The sequence below is a fragment of the Lepidochelys olivacea genome (assembly GCF_965140295.1).
Source record: "Lepidochelys olivacea isolate rLepOli2 genome assembly, chromosome: 11".
Lineage (NCBI taxonomy): Eukaryota > Metazoa > Chordata > Testudines > Cheloniidae > Lepidochelys > Lepidochelys olivacea.
Window position 1 is genome coordinate 357,632 of NC_140421.1, and position 14,908 is coordinate 372,539.

The 14,908-nt window shown below is 52.9% G+C and overlaps 1 protein-coding gene across 5 annotated transcripts in view; it reads right to left on the reverse strand.

Moving 5' to 3' along the window:
• Positions 1-14,908, reverse strand: part of SLC4A3 (solute carrier family 4 member 3) — a 78,114-nt gene that overhangs the window by 37,956 nt on the left and 25,250 nt on the right. For all 5 annotated transcript variants that reach the window (XM_084642955.1, XM_084642952.1, XM_084642954.1 and 2 more), the window contains 4 exons: positions 7,965-8,116; positions 6,975-7,155; positions 2,485-2,620; positions 1,145-1,325 (listed from right to left, as the gene is read on the reverse strand). In XM_084642955.1, coding sequence (XP_084499081.1) covers positions 1,145-1,325; positions 2,485-2,620; positions 6,975-7,155; positions 7,965-8,116 — 650 coding nt within the window. The remainder of the gene's footprint in view (positions 1-1,144; positions 1,326-2,484; positions 2,621-6,974; positions 7,156-7,964; positions 8,117-14,908) is intronic.

Genomic DNA, 14,908 nt, shown 5'->3' on the forward strand with positions numbered 1-14,908 from the left:
CGTGCTGCAGGGCACCATTTACACTTGGGCCCAATCCTGCATCCTGCACAGCATGTCAGCATTTACACTTAGACCGGGGGGCGGGGGGGGTTAACTCATTAATGTTTATAAAGCACTTTAAAATCTGTGGGCAGAAGGTGCTGGGAAGGGCAGAGGCTGAGTAGTATATTTGTGTGCTGCAGCCATGTCTCGGGGGCCCAGCCATGGACCTGGGCCCCTTTGTTATGTATGTGTACAGCATCTGGCACAAAGGGAAGGTCCCTACCCCATGGAGCTCACAATCTAAGACAGGAGATGACATGTGGATACATCAAACCAGCAGGAACGCTTGGGTCCAGTAAAGTTGTTTTCTTGTCTCTGGACATCTGGGCATATGCGGCTGATTAGAAACTTCTCCAGGGTGACAAGCACAGTCTCTGAGCAACCCCCCAACCTGCTCTGCCCTTCTAATCACACAGAGGACTGACAAGATCCAAAAAGCGGCTTGGTGCCACAAGTCAGTTATTTCCTCCTCTGCTGTTGTGGCATATTGTCCCTCACCCCCCCAGGAGGAGCTGGCTCCAGACTTTCCCTGCACCAGTTCCATTCCTCTACCCTCGTCTTCACCCAGCTCCCCTTCAGCATCCTCACCAGTCTCTTGCTCATCATTAGCACCAACAAGAGACAGAGAGGCAGGCAGACTCAGAGGTGATGCAGCAGCCAGCCAGCCCTTGAATGAGGGCAGCAGCACTGCACTGTCTAGGGGAATGGTCCCAGACACAGTGCTGCCAGGGGAGCTGTCACTCACACCATAAATTAAGGCCAAGATTTATCAAAAATGGGAGTCTAAAATTAGATTCCTAAATCCATATTTAGGCACCTCAATAAGTGACCTGAATTCAAAGTGCTGGTTGCCTGCAACTGCTGCTGATTCAGTGGGAGCTGCCAGGCACTCAGCTCTTGTGGTGATCAGACCACTTATTCAAATGCCTAGATAGGGGTTTGAAAGCCTCACTCTTGGCTTCTGCTTTTTTCAATGGTGAGTTTCTAGCCCCCGAAGGGTGCGGGGTGGCACCCCAGGTCCCTGCCCCAAACAGCTCCATTGTAGGGCTTTGGGAGGTAGGCCAAAGGTAAAGCAATAACTTGCAAGTCCCCCTTCCCTCACCTCTTTGCACTCCAAGTCCTGGGCTCTGGGGTCCAGCATCTCGATGCGCTCCTCACCCATCAGAGGCACGCATGTGTCGGCCGTGTGGTTGTGGTTGTGATGGTGGTTCGCCACTATCGAATTCATACTGGAGCTAGAGTGGTTTCGGGGGAAGAACCCCTCCTTCTCATCATTGGGGTGGCTGGAAAGGACACCAGCAGCTTTCAAAAGTGCTAGTGGGAGTCAATGGGACAGTCACTGCCCTCCAGCTTCCTTTCAGAAGCAGGATGCTGGGACACTCCAGCGGCAGCAGCAGTTTCATGGGCTGCACTCAGCTGGCGCTTGCAGTTTGGGAGGCATGAATAATTCATCCCCACAAACCAGCTGTGGCTGGGCAGGAGACGTATGAATTCCCCACTCAGAGATTCTTCCAGTCTAGATAGGGCCCAGGCCCACTGGGGGAGCAGGTGGTGTTGGGAGACAGCAGCCCGGATCCAAATGAACACAGGCACTGAACTCCCTCTGAATGCAGGAGACAGGTTTATGGCACTTGGCTAGGGCAGGGCTGGGCTGGGCTGGGCATCTGTGCCCTACGCTCCCTTTGCAAGAACCAGAAATAAAGCAACTGATCTCTGATCTGCTCCAATCACTTCAGGACGCTCCTCTCTGCTTGCTCCACCCCATGCCCCCTCTCACTGCCCCACTAGAGCCCTTTTACCTCATCATCATCTTGGCCCCACAGTCCCCACCTCGCTTTCCCTCAGGAGCCATTTCCTCACCACCTTGTCTCTGTTCACTCTCCTGGCTCCCTTCCCTTTCTATTCACCTTCCCCTGGCAATCTCTCAGGAGTCCCGTCCTGAGGGCCCTTCGCTAGCTCTTCTATTGCCTCCCCCGAGGCTCTGCTCTCCTCCCAATTCACCCACCCCACACCGCGGCCCTGCTACCTCTGCCCCAGCCTATGACACCCCCAGTCCCTCTCCCCCTCAGCATGGCCCTGCTTCCCTTGTGCCCCCAGGCTGTGACTCCTCCCTGCTCCCTTCACCTGCCCCCAGGCTCTGATCTCTCCCTGCTCCCCTCAGCATGGCCCTGCTCTGATGAACACTCCCAACCTTCCCCTCCATCACTCCCTCAGAGGCTCTGGTTCCTCCACTTCATCACCCACCACCAGGGCCAGGCCTTATTCTGAATTCAGGCTGTGAACTCCACCCCTTCCCTTTCTGTTCCCTCTACTGCCCCGGCTCCCTGAGCCTTTCACCTCTGATCCTGCTTCCAGCTCTCCACCCCGATTCTCTCCATCACTCCCCCATCCCCTCCTCACCCCCCTGCCCCCTCACGCAGTCCCCAGCTCCTGACCGCCTACCTGTGCTTGAGCAGAAGGGCACGCAGCACATTGGCTCTGTCCTCCCCTTTGATTTGGTCAGAGATAATCATGGTCTCCACCACGAGGTGAGCGATGCCAGGAAGGGTGGTTTGCTCCAGGTCCAGCAGCACAGCACCTGGGTGAGGGAGTGGGAGACAGCTGGTCACGGTGCCCACCTCCAGCATCCCCACAGACCCTGCCCAGATACTGGTGTCACCAGCTGGGAGAAAGCAAGCACCAGCACTGCCTTTAGGCAGGGCTCAATGAGGCCAAGGGGCCTGGCACTTCCCCCATAGCCAGCCAAATACACACTGGCATCAGCCACCTCCTCACACTCGCCCACCTCCCACACGTGCCTCTGCCCCTCACCGCCATTCACCCACATTGCACGCTAAGGGTTTCTCTGCACTGCAGTCAGAGGGCAGACTGCAGCACTGCAGAGATACCCAGGTTAGCTTTGAGCTACCTAGCCTGAAGAACAATTGCAGCGAAGCCGCAGCTGCATGGGTGGCAGTGTGGGCTGTGTGTAGCCAGGTACGTACGCGAGCCAGCGTGCCCACGGCTTTGCTGCTGATGTTACCGGAGCTAGCTAGATGTGCGCCACACACCCCTCACCCATGAACACACCACTCTCCCCTCGCACTCTCATGTGTGCACTGCTCACCCCCACCACACCTATGTGCACACACGTACACACTCTACTGACCCTTCACACTCAGTGTAACAGGATGGCTTGCCCCATGGGCTGGACTAAGCTAGCCCTGATTACAGGATGATCCCTCTGAGTGGAGTCAGATGACTCCAGTACAAAGGGAGAAGGAAGTGGCAGGGGACAGGAAAGCCCAAGAAACTGCAGTTATGTCTGTAGACCCTGAAGGACTCTGAGTCAGCAGGGGGAAACCTCAAGAAGCAGAAGAGTGAGGAAACTCTCCAGGCAGAGAGGCCTGGGAGAGACTGCAAAGGCTTGTGGAGAAGGCCAAACTCCAGGCAGGAGGTGCTGGGAAGCAGAAAGATGTCCCTCAGAAAGGTGGGGCTGGGATGAAGACTGTCAGTTCGTGTTCCGTTTTTGTGAGACTTTGTGTTATTTTGGATTCTTGGGAGACAGAGACCAAACTGGAGTTGGGGCCTAGAGGTCAGCATGCACCTGAGGGGACTGAACCCCAGGAGGGGATTGTTTGAACTACCTGTGAACTGAGTGAATACTGAAAGGGGCCTGCTTATTGGGGGGGGAAGCAGAGGTAAGGTGCTGCAGAGCCACCTCTGGCCACAAGGAGACACTCAGAAGGCGGCTGCCCATATTACATTCACACATGCACATGGCTTGCCCCACACACCCCCACCACTCATAACACATGCACTCCGGTCACCCCTCACACTCATGCCCAGGGACCAGACACCCTAACACTCTCATACACCCGAGCCACTCCCCCCGCACCCATCAGTCACTCCTCCCTCACACTCATCCACACGCTTCCATTCAACTGCAACTTGCTGGTGGCCAAGCTATCCAGCGGGTCACGCAGACCCCTCAGGCCTTTGCACAGATGGGGCTTCATGCAGCTTTCAGGGCTTGCTCCCATGATCCTCTGTCATTGCCAAGGATAAGATTTTGTCAAACAGATTTTGTGACTTTGAGAGACCTCTGAGACATTTTCTGCTTCAGCCCCATGTCCTGGAGTGGGGGTGGCCCCGCAGTGCCGAGCTGCCGTGGGCAGCAGGGGCTGGAGCTGCTAGTCCTCCCTCCCCCAGCCAGCCTACCCCCTCCCATTATTTTGAGTGAAAGTCATAGACAGGTCACGGGCTTCTGTGAATTTTTGTTTATTGCCCACGACCTGTCAATGACCTTTACTAAAAATAACTGTGACAAAACCTTAACCTTAGTCATTAGTCTCTGTTCCTAACTCAGGGGTCGTGGCGGTGTAGGGCCATCTCTGCATCTTTCTCCATCGCCCAGGGTTGGACACAGCTTCCTCATCACTTGGTGATATGACGTCTGGGACCATCCCCAGCAAACTAAGGAAAGCTCTTTCCCTTTTTCTGGGCCCAGAAGTCAATGTGAGTGTCTGTCCCTGTCTCTCCTCTGCCCTGCTGGCTGCCCAGTTGCCCCCTCTGGGCTTGGTCAGGGCTTTGTGTTTCCTGGTTTCCCTGTGCATAGAGAGTATGGATCAGGGGAGAGTCGGTGTCATTCTGCCCAGACCTGTCTATCATTGGTTTGGGTTTGTGCACCCCAGTCACGCCGAGATTGGGGGTTTTCTGGGAGGGTCTAGCAGCTTGAGCATTGTTCGCTTTGCCCAGGAAGCAAACTGCCCTGCCCCTGGAGCTGGGGCTGCTGCCCTTGGGGACCCAGGATGGAGGAATGGGCCGTGCTTGCATTGAGGTTAGCTGCTGATCCACTTGTGCTTTGTGGTGGGGGGCTGTGACAAGGTACTAATTAGAAAGACTGCAGAATCAGCCCCCTGCCATGCCAGCCCCATTTGGGCAAGCTGGCTGGAAAGAGCCTGCCCTAATTGGGGAATGAGAGCCACCTACCAGCCCAATTAGTCCAGGGATATACAAGAGGCTGGGAAGAAGGAAGCGGGCTGGTGGGGCGTAGGAGAGTGAGGGAGCAGGCAGGGAGAAAGCCCTCCCCCCCGGTTCAAACACAAGGAACCCAGAGCTGTATAAGCTGTCTGGTGAGAAGCTGGTGGGAGCACAAACTTGTAAATAAAAGCACAAGTAGTTTCAGAACCAGAGGGTCTCTGAGCGACTTTATCTGAGCCTTGCAGGGGCAGGGGCCAAGAGGGCCAGCTGTGCTCTGTTACAGGGGCGAAGGAGGCATTTGCTGCACTGGCTGAGGTGGCAGCAGGAGTGTTCTGTTGTGGGTGTCAATGAGTAGGGGGAACCGGCAGGTCCTGCTTGGCAGCTGTTGGGGGTGAAGTTCCCATGTGCAGAGGGTTTGTCTAGAGCACTGCAGCTGGATCACAGCGCTGAATAGTTTTAGAAACCGTGTATTGGGAGGCTCTGTTGCTAGGGGTTTCTTTCAGGCCTAGAAAAGCTAAGAAGCGTTTTATTGCCATGCTTTTACAGGCTGTCTGAAGCTCCCCTGGTGTTGTTCTGAGGCACAGGCCTGTATCATTTCAGACGTGTTCAGACTCATGTTTCTGCAGTAACATTTTAGTTTGTTTTGGGGCTTTTTCTGAATACCCTGACATGTGTCTCCCAGAGCGACCTCCAGGGTCCTGGTACTGTGGGAGGGTTCTAACAGGTGCGTGTTTCTTTGGAGATGCTCTTGTGCAAAGCATTTAAATCCAATACACCTAAAGAATGCCTCTCCTGGGTGTGCAGGGGCCTCTCCAACTTGCTCTCCCACATAGTCTGGGTGCTAGGAACAGTGCAAAGTCATCCTCTTCTCAGAGCATAGAAATAAATTCAGCTCAGACCTTCTCCGTTGCCAAGGCTGGTCCTAGGGCTCCTCCCTCAGGATTGTTCAGCCCATTTCCCTAGTCCTCTCTGTGTAGAGGTAGAGCCTTACCTCACCCTTCCTCCCTACCCCCTTTCGGGCAGGATAATGTGCAATCCTGTTACACTTGGGCTCTGGGTACCTTTCATTACAAGATACAATACAAAATCATGTTAGTGCTAAAAGAGCAGCACATTTGCCACCCTTGCCCCAACACAAACGCACTGAGCTCCAGGCAGCCAATATGGCACATACCAGTCTCCCAGCCCCATTGTTCCACTTACCCACCCCCAACCCCTGCCCAAATGCTTGCTCATGCAGGGGGCTTTGCCAGCAGACTCAGACTGTTCCAGACCAGGGGGAGCAAGTTCCAAAGTCAATAGCTTCACCCAGAGAATGCCCTGCCAACAGCCCCCGCTCTTTCCTACTGAGAGGGCCCTGGCTCAGGTGCCGCTGTGAGCGTGTAGACCAGGGGAAGAGGTGTCGCCCTGGTAGGAGGTTCCCAGGCCATTCCAGGCTTTAGAGAATGTGACTCATTTCAACAAAACAACTCCGACCAGCAGCTCACAACTGCACAGCTTTTGGCAATGGTGTGTCCTGTTTCACTAGTTCCCATCTAGGTTGCACAGTCTCCTGCCTAGAGAGGACCTGAATTTCTTATGGAAAAGACAAAATTTAAAAACACAAAACCCTGTTTGGCCTCTTTATTGGCCCAATGCACAGGCCCTGACACAGGGTGCATGTTCCAGCCAGTGCTTAAAGTCAGCAGTTGGGTCTGACAGGACATGGGGCCTTGCACACCAGAGAAGGGACCCTGACACCCATGCCAAAGCCTGGTCACACAGGCCATAGGAGCCTCTCTCACTTCCTTAGCTTTCCTTAAAAGAACCTGGGCTGAGACACTGTTGAAGTGTCTATTAAGGAAACAGAACCCATGAATAGCAGCTGCCCTACAAATGTCTCCCCCATGAGGCCCAAATTCACCTGGGCAGTTCTCCTGTCCTCTCTCTGCAGGAGCCCAATCGGTCATGCAAAGGCTGTCGAGACTCACCGTGAGCAATGGTCTTCCTGAGCTCCAGTAGGCTGCGGAAGGATAGTGAGGCTACATGAGGCTTCCCCCACCGTGCTGTTTCCTCCTCCACATCCTCCTCAAACTTGATCCAGCGTGCTGTCTCCTTCCAGTGCATCTCCTGGTTCTTATCTACGACCAGCTCGTTCAGCTCCACAAACACCTGCCGCCCGGGGTTAAAGCAAAATCATTCAACTCGACAGCAGCGGGGAGCCTTCTCAGCAATACCGGCTCCTCAGGCGATATCACCTTGTCTTCACCTCACTTCAACAGCTGAGTGGAGAACACTGGGCCCAAGGACTCTGCTAACTGGCCCAGGCACAGGACACCTAAAGGAATGGGGGAGCAATGGTGTCCTCTCTCGCTTTTTAACGTACAAAAGGTTTGGTGACCAGAAGCAGCTAGAACAAATATCCCAGGGACAGCTGGCAGGAGTCCCCAGCAATGCACAACACCAGAGCATAGCGCACCCATTCTTTCACATATGCCACTTCAGAGCACACAGTGACCCTGGAGGGACGTGAATGGTTCTACACTGCAGCTCTCATTGTCTCTAGTGCAAAGATTTTGCCTCTCTCACCAATCACTGGCCAAGACAGAAGAGATTCCCCCCTGCCCAAGAGACCTCCCATCCTGTCACTGCTCTCAGCAGGGTGGTGCCATTACTGTGCTGCTAACTCCCCTGATTTTATTGCAATTATCAGGATATTTGATGTGTTTCTTAAAACCAGACCTTTTGCAGGGATATGATTTTTGTAAGAATCTCTGCTTTCATTTTAAAAAGCAAGTTTTCTGCCATCCTGGCTGTGGAGAAAAGATTGAAAATCTGAACTCTAAGACCAGAAGGCAGAAAGCAAACAATCAGAACCCCACATTTACTACTTTTAAAGTCTCGTTATTTCTAAGCCCATCTCCTGCTTTTGGGGGCCTGACGTGATTTGTGGTCACCTGGGGAGGGTGTGGCTTATATACCTCATGGGGCCGCCTGTCCAGCTTCTTCTTCTTCTTCTTCTTCTTGACAGACGGGGTTGACACCATCTTCCTGCTGGTTCTGGTGCTCTGGTTCCTAGATGGTTTCTTCACCAGATGCCGCCTCACACCAGGGTTATCTTCAAAGCGGTGGCCTGGAGACAAAGCAAGCAAGGAAAGATGGATGGTGTGTTTAATGGAAATGTGCTGGCAGGCAGGCAAACATACAGGTCTCTCAGCAGCTCCTGCTAGCATTCCCATTACAGCTGAAGCGCTCACGCTCTAGCGAGTCAAGTTCTTGTAGCCCCCAGTATTTGGCAGTTTCTAACATTTGAGAACTCTCACCCGTTGGGATGACTCTTTCCAAGCTGCACTCTGCCTGAGCATGAATTTGTCAATTAAAGGTCAAATAAATTGATTATCCCATTTCTGAGTAGGAGGTGAGTTCCTCCCAGGGGTAGCAATGTCCTGAACCCTTCTGGGCCAGCTCCAGCACCACAGCATGGGGGAGTGCAATGCTACAATCTGACAGGGAAACTGCCCTGAGTGATAAGTGCCTTTGAATGCCCAGGGACTGCCAGGCACTAATGGTGGCTCCAGGAACAGCCTCGCAGGGAGACGATGCCTAAGGTTGGGTAAGAAGCATTCAGTGGGAGAGTATTTTTGTGCTCCATTTTAATGTTCCTCTGCTCTTTGTGAGCAAGAGAGAAACCTCGCCCAGGAAAGGGGCTCTCCTGGCTGAGTCTGGGGGGGTTTTTGCTGTAACATGGTGAGAATTAGGCCTGATTAGGCTCTGCTGGGAGAGTCTGAAGATCAGATTTTGTGTCCTTGCAGAGCTTGGGGTGTGAGGTTCGTTTTTAAAAGCCATTTCTGTCAATGCTCCACGTGCAGAAAGGCCACGCTAAGTGTGACTGTGGCTAATTCAGCCGTGTAGCATGGAGGGGAGGGATTCCTCAGCCACAGCCCAGTGACACATGGAAGTATCTATGGCTGCAGAAAACACTGGATGACATGTTCTGTTACATGATTATGCAATGAAAGGCTGCAGTGTAATAATGCAAACACACAAGGGGCCAGAGTGAAGGCTGCACAATTAACTCTAGCAATCCCTGACTTCCAAGGGATCAGTCATGCAGCTTTCTTGATCTCTTCCAGTTCTGAGTTGCAGCGCCCAGCTGGCTGACTCAAAGACACCTGAACAGCAAGGCTGCATTACAGGCTGACTACTGCACTCTGTCAGCACTAGCTGTTACATCTACACCTGACTTGGCTCCTGCAGTGCTGGTGGCATTAGCAGAGAAAAGGGACAGTGGACATAAACCCCCATGCAACAGGCCTGAACAGTGACTGCCCTTCTGACTGCATTAGTGCTGTGACAACAGCGTGCTGTGGAGGGGTGAGACTCCCCTGCCATTGCCCAAGCCGAGGCGGAGAAGCTGAAGCTTCCTTGGAGAACGCAGATGAAAGGGGGCTTTGTTACGGGGTGATGAGCCACAGTGAAAGGTGGATTAGGCTAGTCAGGGAGCCCCCCAGTCCACTGTTTCCTATTATGTGCTGGTCTGTGGAGCTTCCCCAGGCCTGCCTGCAGGGGAAGCCAAGATCTGTTCCCCCTGAGAGGCTCATCAGGGAAGGAGAGTCATCTTGCCTGGGAGGCCCCCAAGTCTCTCAGGTCAGCCCTGCCTGCCCGGGATGAAGGGCAGCATCTGCACACTGTCCTCTTTCAGCCAGGCCTCAAGAACTTTGACCTTCAGAATGTGAAAAGCACCAGACTTCAAAGAAAAGCGATTTCCTCACTGGGGGCGCTGCAGCACCTCAGCAACGGTTTGCAGTGCTATGCCCTGTACCCATGGGAATGTGGGCCCCTTCCAGCCACAGGAAGGAGGTCTCCAGCGCCAGGACAGCCACACCACAGCCTCGCTCCTTGGGAATCTGGGTCACTACGTTAAAGATAGAATAGATCCATACTGAGCCTGTGGGGATTTTCCCCATTGACTGCGCGGCTGATGTGAGTCCTGCTGACAGTTTGACTCTTCCACATTCCATTACTGGAATATCAATGGCAGCCAATAACTGCCCATTGATGCCAGCGAGCTGCTGCTGGTGTTCTGGGAGCTGCACTGCAAGGGGGCCACATGTTCTCTCTGCATTCATGTGCGTGCACACGGATTTCACTATTTGTATGGGCAGAACAGTGTGTCTTTGTGCATGACAGTCCTTTATGAATGTGATGCGAATGCATGTGAAAAGAAGTGTGTGGCTGGTGTGTGAGTGCAATGAGCGTGTGTGATCTGTATGAGGTGAGGGCACAAGATGTGACTACACCTTTTGACACTATGCTCACGAGGCACATTACCAAACTGACTTGTTGATGTATACATTTCTTCGCCTCCATCCTCATTTAGTCTCACAACACACCCGTGATGTAGGGAAAGCGTACTTATCCCCATGCTACAGGTAGCAACAGGGGCCCAACAAGCCTGAGGTCACACAAGTGAGTCTCCCAATGGGAAATCCCAATCCAATAGCAGGGGCAGCATTCTGCACTGGTCACCTGAGGAACAGCCCCAGCCATCATGCCCTCGAGGAGCTAGAAGCCTGGAAAGCCATGGCGAGGCTTTGCCTGTGAAACTGAAGAGGCCAAGCCTCTCACTAGCCCCTCCAGTGGCCTCTTGCAGTCGGGGCAGACGACGGAGCTCGGCAGGCTCTGCATGAGGGCGCTCAGTGCAGGTGAGCAATTCCCTATAAATACTGCCTTCTGCAATCTCTTTGGGGGGAGGGATAGCTCAGTGGTTTGAGCGTTGGCCTGCTAAACCCAAGGTTGTGAGTTCAATCCTTGAGGGGGCCATTTGGGATCTGGGGCAAAAATTGGGGATTGGTCCTGCTTTGAGCAGGGGGTTGGACTAGATGACCTCCTGAGGTCCCTTCCAACCCAGATATCATAGAATATCAGGGTTGGAAGGGACCCCAGAAGGTCATCTAGTCCAACCCCCTGCTCAAAGCAGGACCAATTCCCAGTTAAATCATCCCAGCCAGGGCTTTGTCAAGCCTGACCTTAAAAACCTCTAAGGAAGGAGATTCTACCACCTCCCTAGGTAACGCATTCCAGTGTTTCACCACCCTCTTAGTGAAAAAGTTTTTCCTAATATCCAATCTAAACCTCCCCCACTGCAACTTGAGACCATTACTCCTCGTTCTGTCATCTGCTACCATTGAGAACAGTCTAGAGCCATCCTCTTTGGAACCCCCTTTCAGGTAGTTGAAAGCAGCTATCAAATCCCCCCTCATTCTTTTCTTCTGCAGACTAAACAATCCCAGTTCCCTCAGCCTCTCCTCATAAGTCATGTGTTCCAGACCCCTAATCATTTTTGTTGCCCTTCGCTGGACTCTCTCCAATTTATCCACATCCTTCTTGTAGTGTGGGGCCCAAAACTGGACACTTTACTCCAGATGAGGCCTCACCAATGTCGAATAGAGGGGAACGATCACGTCCCTCGATCTGCTCGCTATGCCCCTACTTATACATCCCAAAATGCCATTGGCCTTCTTGGCAACAAGGGCACACTGCTGACTCATATCCAGCTTCTCGTCCACTGTCACCCCTAGGTCCTTTTCCGCAGAACTGCTGCCTAGCCATTCGGTCCCTAGTCTGTAGCTGTGCATTGGGTTCTTCCGTCCTAAGTGCAGGGTCCTGCACTTATCCTTATTGAACCTCATCAGATTTCTTTTGGCCCAATCCTCCAATTTGTCTAGGTCCTTCTGTATCCTATCCCTCCCCTCCAGCGTATCTACCACTCCTCCCAGTTTAGTATCATCCGCAAATTTGCTGAGAGTGCAATCCACACCATCCTCCAGATCATTTATGAAGATATTGAACAAAACCGGCCCCAGGTCCGACCCTTGGGGCACTCCACTTGATACCGGCTGCCAACTAGACATGGAGCCATTGATCACTACCCGTTGAGCCCGACAATCTAGCCAGCTTACTACCCACCTTATAGTGCATTCATCCAGCCCATACTTTCTTAACTTGCTGACAAGAATACTGTGGGAGACCGTGTCAAAAGCTTTGCTAAAGTCAAGAAACAATACATCCACTGCTTTCCCTTCATCCACAGAACCAGTAATCTCATCATAAAAGGCAATTAGATTAGTCAGGCATGACCTTCCCTTGGTGAATCCATGCTGGCTGTTCCTGATCACTTTCCTCTCATGCAAGTGCTTCAGGATTGATTCCTTGAGGACCTGCTCCATGATTTTTCCAGAGACTGAGGTGAGGCTGACAGGCCTGTAGTTCCCAGGATCCTCCTTCTTCCCTTTTTTAAAGATTGGCACTACATTAGCCTTTTTCCAGTCATCCGGGACTTCCCCGGTTCGCCACGAGTTTTCAAAGATAATGGCCAATGGCTCTGCAATCACAGCCGCCAATTCCTTCAGCATGATTCTATGGAAGAAAGCATTGGAACCTCTCAGACACCTCCACTGCCTCCGCTAAGAGCGGTGGATGCAGAATGATGATCCCGTGGTCAACATGACGGAAGGCAGCTGACAGAGCTAACCGACTCAGCGTGCAAAGATGGGCCTACATCCTTCAAAAATGGCCACTGGTTTGGGGATCTCAGTAAGGAACCCAGCCTGAGGCACCTCAGGACCAGTTCTTCAGAAGGGCTCCCAGAGGCTTCAGTCTGAGTTCTGGGTGCTCTGCCCATCCACAAATCAAGCTCAAGGTATCGGACGTTCAGCACTTAAGATCAGAGGTCACTATTGTAAATCTGGCCCTTGTTCTGAGTCAGCAGCAGGAGATTATCAGCTAAGGCGTGTCTAAAGAGAGGCCTAATGCGTGACAAGCCTGCTGTGCACCAAGTCACGGTGTGGACCCTGCAACTGCACACTAAAAGTTCTCGAGTGCAGGGGTTCTCACCCTTTTTCTTTCTGAGGCCCCCCAAACATGCTATAAAAACCCCACAGCCCCCCTGTGCCACAGCAACTGGTTTTCTGCATCTAAAAGCCAGGGCCGGCGTTAAGGGGTACCAAGCAGGGCCGTTGCCCAGGGCCCCATGCCACTGGGGGCACTGTGAAGCTAAGTTGCTCAGGCTCCTGCTTCAACCCCAGGTGGTGGGGCTCAGGGCCCCAACGCTTCACCCCCGTCCAGTGGGACTTAGACTTGTTGGGACCCAGGGCAGAAAGCCGAACACTGGCCCTGCTTGGCAGACCCCCTGAAACCTGCTCGTGGCCCCCCAGGGGACCCCGGACCTCTGGTTGAGAACCACTGCTCTAGTGCACTGATGTCCTGCTGTTACAACCTATGGAACTTTAGTGTGCAGTAACAAGGTCCACATGGCCAGTTAATGTGTGGCTTGCTAGTGCCCTGTAGGCTTTCATCCCGGCTTGCTGTGCACTGAGTTTCTGTGTAGACAAGCACTAAAACACTCGGCATAGTCGTTTGCCCTACCCTGGCCTAAAGCCAATGCGAGTGGAGTAAAAAGAAACATCCAAGGACACCAGATACTGCGGAAGTTGCCTTATCACTACCTTTTTGTGATTGTGCCAGGAGTGAAGTGTGAGACAGGATGATAACTGGTGAGATAGAAGCTGGGAATGGGCAACAGGGGATGGATCACTTGATGATTGCCTGTTCTATTCATTCCCTCTGAAGTACCTGGCATTGTCCACTGTCAGAAGACAGGATGCTGGGCTAGATGAACCATTGGTCTGACCCGGTATGGCCGTTCTTATGTTCAATTTCCAAACACAGTTTACTGATCAAAGGTCTAATGATTGGTACATGTCCCTCCCAAAGAAAGTAATCGAGAGTCTCCTCCACTAAGAGATTCAGCAGGTTCCCCTGGCCTTCACCAGCCAAGGAGCACCTGTGCTGGACAGTCAAGCCATGGCCCAAAGCTCTCTCTCAAGAACCTTAGTTTGCAGCTGACACACCCAGGGCCACACATACTACTAAATTCTTCCCCACTATCTTTAGTCCACACTGCAGAGCCAAGAACTTGATACCAGCTGATAGTGCAGTCAGATCCCAGACCCTAGCTCAAATTCCAGCAAACAGCGTACATAACAGCCTGAGACTCTGCCCTAGGCTTTGCATATCCTGAGACTGCCAGGCTACACTAGCTTGGTGCCAAAGACAAATGATGAAATGGCATTGCCACAATAAGTTCCAGTCCAGGGCTGCATCTTCTCTGGCTGTGGGGCAGACCACTCTGGATCTGCATCCAGGATTGCTCAGGTAACATGACAGAGAAATGCCTCAACACCACAGTGACTGGTCCTGCACAGATACCTGAGACACAACACAGACAATGGGCAGAGTCTTCCAAGTGCTCAGACACAGGGGCACAGAGAGGGAACACTAGGAACTGTCTGGATGGGAGCTATGTGCTGCAAACTCTAACTCAGGGGCGCCTATTCTGAGACACAGAGCAATGGACAGACAGCACCCTGCATGTGTGAGTGAGTGTGAGAGAGAGCTCAGTTCAGGGCCCTGAGCCCTTCACTGCAGTGCGGGAGTGCAGGTCAGGTACTTACAGACAGGCTCCCCACCAGGGTAACCCAGCTGGTTTCTGATGGCCTCCCATAAATCATAATCTTCAAAATTGAGGGCAAACTCCTCCAAGTCTTCGTAACAGACCGTGCCGTGGATGCAGCTGCCTGTCCCCACCTCTGGGCTGTCACCACCTCCTGCCTCCTCTCCATCATGAATGGCTGTCATTGTGTCCTTGGCAAGGTCAGGGGTCAAGGCCCATGAGCTATGCACCACACTTGCAAGACCAAAGTTTGGTGTCGTTTATCTGGAGTTCCAGAAGACGAGCTGCCCAGCAAGGTCCCTGCTCTGGATGACCTGTCAGGATTTTTGTAGCGCCATGGAGACCGCCATGCCCTCACTGTTTCGGTCCCCCTCAGCTGGGGGAAGGCATGTGATGCTGGTAGCGGCAGCC